Here is a 6,071-nt window from a genome sequence, read left to right on the forward strand (position 1 = left end):
GTGCCAGGCACTGTTCTATGTGTCTGCATACAGTAACTGAGTCCTCACAACTGTCCCATGAGGTACATACTATCCTTGTTCCTATTTTCCATCTGAATAACTTAAAGTCCAGAAAGGTTAAGGGGAGGATTCGGAATGCAAACCCAGGAAGTGTCCTTAACTACTAGACATGGCTGCTTCTGATGTATTTCTTCAAAGCAAAAACAAAACTAAAAACTCCACAGAGTTACTCTTCACACAGTAAGAGGCAGTGGAGAGCATGGTTAATTGTATAGAGTCTGCATCCATACACCAGGGTTTGCACTATAGTTCTGCCAACAACAAAACAAAACAGTGGCTTTTCCTTGGGCAAGTCATGTGATCTCGCTAAGCTTTAATTTCCTTACCTGTAAAAAAGGCCAGATAATGCCCATCTCAAAGGGCTGCTTGGGAACTAAATAATATACTATTTTAAAAAGCAATGGCACAGCAACACTTAAAAGAACAGCACTCATTACAATTCCTGATAACTGCTATTGCATTCGACACCAAGGGGGCCTCTGTGTTGTATCCTGTATAAGATACATGGATCATCTCATTTATTAGGGGAAATCCCACAAATAGGGTACAGAAATGTTGGGGGGAGTGATGATGGAAGGAAGTGTGCAGGAAAGGAGTTAAGGAGCCCATCGTAAATGGACAAGGAGATGCTTGTGTCTTGGACACCTGAGTGAGTGTTAAGAGAAGTGTGAGGAGGTAGAAGTGGCCATGAAAGGAGTTTCGGATGACTTCAAGATGCTGAGCATGGGCCAGCCTGGGATAGGGGCTGGAGATGGAGTCACTGAGAGTGGAAGCTCAATGGGCTCCAGGTAGCGAGGGCAAGTTTCAGGATCCCTTGTTTTCACAACGCCTCCTGTCCAAACCTAGGAAGAGAACCCATTCAGATAGGAAGGGAGACTTGCGAGAATGGAGAGCAAGCTAGAAACAGAGCGAAGCAGCCAGCCAGCCTGGCCAACAGCCTCGGAGGTATAGAGTCAGCTCAACCATACAGAGAATTGGAAGGGAGATCTCTTTATTTTATAACTAGCACGTAATACGAGGTATGCTTTCTTTCATGTTGGCATGAGGTTCTGGAATGTTCCGTCATGACCCTGGTATGCTATCAAAAGATTTCATATCCTGAATCTTTTGCTGTTGTGTCACTGGTACACTGGCCCTGAGATAATCTGAAAGGGAGCAAGAGCCAGAGTACCTTTTCGATAACAATGAAAATCCTTGGGTTTATATGATATGACATGATGTGAGGGACATTGTTTAGGTCGTGGCATAGCTATGAATGCCTAAGGCAGAACACCAAAGGAAGAAATCTATTTTGAAAGCTTTCTCAGAACCCATCTGAGAGATTTTGCTGGTTAATGCAAATACATGTCCAAACAAGTACTGGTTTGCTTAGGGAGGATGCAGAGCTGGCAAGCCTCACTTGGCATGAAAAGCGTGAGTAATATTTCATTTTAATGAGGGACTTGGGGGTCCATAATGAAGACTACGAGGTATTTCCCACGTGTCTCTTTGGAATGTGGACTGATAGTACCCACAGTGGAAGAAAAGCCACTGGAAAGTACGTCATTCCTGAGAATTCTGGTGCTCTACGAGATTCAGATGATTTAGTGGCACATAAATGAAGTCACAGAAATACCCAGAGTTCCCAGAGTAAAAACATTCCCGTCCTACAGGTAAGTAAATACAGGTGCAAAGTAAGGAGAATGTGTTTTTTGGAGGGAGGGAAGAAGCACATTTGATGTTTAAATTAATGCTATAGTCAGTCAGTTCCAGGTAGGTTGTGAACACTGTAGCATCCTTGGAATAATTGTGTAGCTTCCCCACATGACTCTTCTGAAAGGTAAGAGTCAAGTTCATATGAGTATCAAGTTCATATGTATAAAGCACATACGTTCACTTTTAAGACATAATTTCACAGTCACGCTTCACTTATGAGCCCTGATCATTTGGAACTTTCCTATCAGATAAAGTTAATACTTAATGTTTTAGGTGGAAAGACAAAATCTAGAAAGTGACTAGGAAAACAAATATTCCCCCAGTGCTCACGAACGGTCTTTGCCTAGTCGATGAAGTGGCAGATGGAATAAACATTATATACGTTTGTTCTGGGGTCTGTAGTCTGGACGTCACCTTGGATCCAGTAATAAGGCATGATTTTTTAGAAGCAAACTCCGTTTGTTTAGATCTGGGGCATTATGAGATCATTCATGCAAAGTATGTAAAGTATTGGACTGATCCTTATATTTCTGGGCTGGCTGGAGGCTGGGTCTCCCCCCAGCACCCCAGGATTTTGGTGGGATTAAGCATAGTTCTGGAGTTTTTGGAAGAATGTTATTCATCCCTTCAGGCTTAAAGGGGGAGGATGGTGACCTAGAACTCAGGACAAGAGAGTACTTAGAGGCAGAAATGCTGGCAGGAAGGACTTCTTCTGTGTATGCTAATATATCAAAGAAGATTTAGAATTATAAAGAGAAATAAGAAATTTTCTATCTTAAGATGAATAATTCTGAAACATTAAAACATGGTAAGAACTGAAATTAATATGAAATAAATTCATCAGGCAAAAATTGTTATCAGATAAATTTGGCATGTCCTACTTGGAATTAATTCGTGCCCAATAAACCAATTGGAGATTTCTTGTAATTTATTTACACCAATTTTTAAAAAACAAAACTATTAAACGCATGCTATATGTAAAAGCTAATTCTGGAATAGGTTTTTAATGGACTCAGGAAAACATACATTTTCACTTGTTTCCTATGAAGTTTACAGTCACTTCTCTCAGAGGTCATTTTTTTCTGTCCTCATTTGCATTCGCTACACCTCCCCCCTCCCCAACAAAAGCAACAACAAAAAAATCCCAAGCAAAAAAGCTCTTAAGCAATAAAACTGGTGTCCAAGAAAAACATTTAGTTTGAAAAAGAGCTGAAAAATGTAGCCTTGGAAGAACCGCTGCTTACATGGGATTGTTCAACAAATTCCTGTTGTGTGAGGTTTGGCATATACTTTCTAAAAATATAAGCATCTGGGGAAATGAGACAAAGCCCAGGTCTTGGACCAAACGAGGCACGCAGTGTGAATCTGTTAGTGATTATATCCATAATGAAATATGTGCCCAAATTTAGCAGTGCAAAATCTAATACAATACAAAAGCCCAGCAGGCACTGTCCTTACCATAATATATAGGCAACAGAGAAGATGCATGTGGCGGCGAGTCCACTGCTCCTGCTGGGATATGCATGGTGTGATGTCCTCATCTCGATTAATATAAACGGCAAAACCATTGTGTGCTGAAAAAGAACAGAGACCAGGTGACACAGTCTCATCATAGCCCCACAGTAGTTGTTCTGTCTCTGGCAGGAGAACGGAGAGTGTAAATTCCTAGCAAAAGCGAAACAGCAGAGAGCAGTGTGTATGGCTCACCTAAGAGGTAGAGTGGACACGAAGACATGAGCGCATCGATTGCTCTGCTGGGATTTTTCTGCTGTATCTGAATTTTGAAATTTTATTTATGTCTGTTACAGGAAATTTCTATTATACAGAAAGATGTATAGGAAGAAAATTAGAACCTAAGAAATAAAAATAACCAGTTGATATGTGGGTTTATATCTTCATCCCTTGTTCAATTATTTATACATGGTTCAGATCATACTGTCTGTGCAAATTTGTTTTGGGTTGTAGCATGAAAATTTTGATATGCCATTTTAGAAATTCTTCCAGAATATCAACCCTTACCTTAGTTGCTTAAAATTCCATTTTACGGCCGTACCAAATTAATCAGTTCTTGTTCTTGGACACTGAGCAGTAAAAGATTTTCAATTTTTCATTTATTAAAAATACCATAATAAATATCTTTTTAAAGAAGTCTTTTCTGAATGTCAAATTACTTTCTTATAGTCAAAAGCTATGACGATTTTTAAGGCTGTTGATACATTATGCTAAATTCTGTTTGTACCAGGAGCAGGTTAGAAATAATACCAAACTAGCTTCCAGAAAAAATGTGCCTGTTTGTAGATGCATTTAGACATGATGTTTGAAGACAGATGCTAAAGAAGCTGGGTCGAATACTACTATTTGTTTTTCAGACCCACTGGCTACTCTAGGTACTCAGTTCAGTGGATCAGGCTGGGGATGAAATTTATCTCTTCTATACGGTAGGAAGAAAGGAAAATCAAGTACTTTTGGTATTGAAATTTGGTGGACAGATATAAGGGACAAAGAGCTTCTTAGGTCAAAATGGGTCAGCATACAGATTACCTTCCAAAACTGGAGAGTTTCCCAAGAGTAAGAAGAACTGAACCATCAGCAAGTTTGAATTCTATTTAGTACCTTCTTAATGGTTATGAAAGAATCTTTATTCTGCAATCGCTGTATTGTTTGCATATTCAAGGAAAAGGCAGGAAATTGAATGTTATGATTTTCAAACTCTAATAAGTATTGTAGCAAAATAGAACCAGGTGGCAGGTAAGCCTTCGCAGGGAAAGACTTGGTGGGGATATAAAGGTGAACATCTTTGGAGCAACTTACTCTTTATATTCACAGAAAAAAAATAGAATGACAGTATTTCGTAAGAAATATAAAGACAGTGGAAGGTTTTTGCCTTAAGCATTCTCCTCTAGATAACTTTTCTGACCGCCAATATATTAGTAACGAGAGTTTGGTATTCCTAGAATTTGGAATCAGATGGGTGGGTGATTCCACAATTGAGTAGCTTTATATTTCTTTATCCTTTGTTCTTCTGTCGTTTTAAAACAGTATAATTAACTCTGAAGGGAACTATGCAAAATGTATATGTGTGTTAATACAGAAACAGTATGTGTTTTAAAGATCTTGTTTTTTTCACTATAATCTAGTCACCTCAGATGACACTGGCCTAGATTTCACCAACAATAGTTTTACAATGGTGCATCCATGTAAAATCCAAATATACAGCTAGCAATAAAGCCACGTCTTACAAATCTTACATAGAAGGAAAATCCATGCAAACCAAATGTTCACACTAAAGATAATGCTGATTCTGATGACCCGTATGGGTTACACAACATTGATGATATTATTTTTGAATTGTTATTATTAAAAAATGTCTAAACTCCTAGCATATAAAAACTGAAACTAACAAATGAACAAGGCAAACAAACAAAAACTCATAGAAACCGACAAGTTTTATGGTTATCAGAGGGAAAGGAGAAAGCGGGGAGGTAGATAAGGGTAAAGGGGAGCAAATATACGGTGATGGAAGGAAATTTGACTTTGGGTGGTGAACACACAATGCAATATACATATGATGTATTATTGAATTGTACACTTGAAACCTATATAATTTTATTAACAACGTGACCTCAATAAGTTTAATAAAAAGGAAACCCTGATTGGAATAAAAAAATAAAGAAATTATTTTATTTTTAAAATAAGAAATTCACCCTCAATGTTTAAAAAAAAAAGTCTAAACTCTACCTCTTCATCCATTGCTCTAAACTGATTAGAAAATCATCTATTTTTCTATAAAGTTATGTACGTTCAAATAATGAATTTGAATAATTTTAGTTAACCAGTTATCATTATTTCATCTAGCCTAGTTGCTGATTATCAGATGTCACACCTGGAAAGGTTTGAATGTACTTTGATGATGCCAGGCAGAATATCTCTTTGAAAGGTGAAGACCTGTCTAGATTACTTCATCACTGGCATCATCAGCACTAAACAGGAGCTAGTGCTGTTCCATCAGTTGTTCCATAATCGATGACAAAGGTCTGTTTTTGGCTAGCTGTGTCCGTGCCAGTTTGGCCAGGGGCAAACTTCAGATTTTTCTATATCAGGGTAACTTAACAGCTTATCATTCAGAATTTTCAGGCACTAAAGAATGTATATCTCCTTCTTTAAAAATTCATAACGCACATTATGTTTACTGATAAACAGTGTATATTAACAAAAGTAAAAACAGTGCAAAATATATATAGCACATATAAATATTGCCTTGCAGGTAGCTAAAGTTCTACGAATTAGACAAATGGTAAATGTCTACAAAAAGTACT

General features: G+C 37.8%; 1 protein-coding gene and 1 pseudogene across 4 annotated transcripts in view; one reads left to right on the forward strand and one right to left on the reverse strand.

The window, feature by feature from the left end:
• Positions 1-6,071, reverse strand: part of AIG1 (androgen induced 1) — a 207,904-nt gene that overhangs the window by 30,981 nt on the left and 170,852 nt on the right. For 3 of the 4 annotated variants that reach the window (XM_006915361.3, XM_025049307.1, XM_025049305.1), the window contains exon 4: positions 3,214-3,329. The exons of the other annotated variant lie outside the window; for it this stretch is intronic. In XM_006915361.3, coding sequence (XP_006915423.1) covers positions 3,214-3,329 — 116 coding nt within the window. The remainder of the gene's footprint in view (positions 1-3,213; positions 3,330-6,071) is intronic. 4 annotated transcript variants of the gene reach the window in all.
• Positions 4,276-6,071, forward strand: part of LOC112482565 — a 3,106-nt pseudogene continuing 1,310 nt past the window's right edge.

Source organism: Pteropus alecto, unplaced genomic scaffold, assembly GCF_000325575.1.
Source record: "Pteropus alecto unplaced genomic scaffold, ASM32557v1 scaffold185, whole genome shotgun sequence".
Lineage (NCBI taxonomy): Eukaryota > Metazoa > Chordata > Mammalia > Chiroptera > Pteropodidae > Pteropus > Pteropus alecto.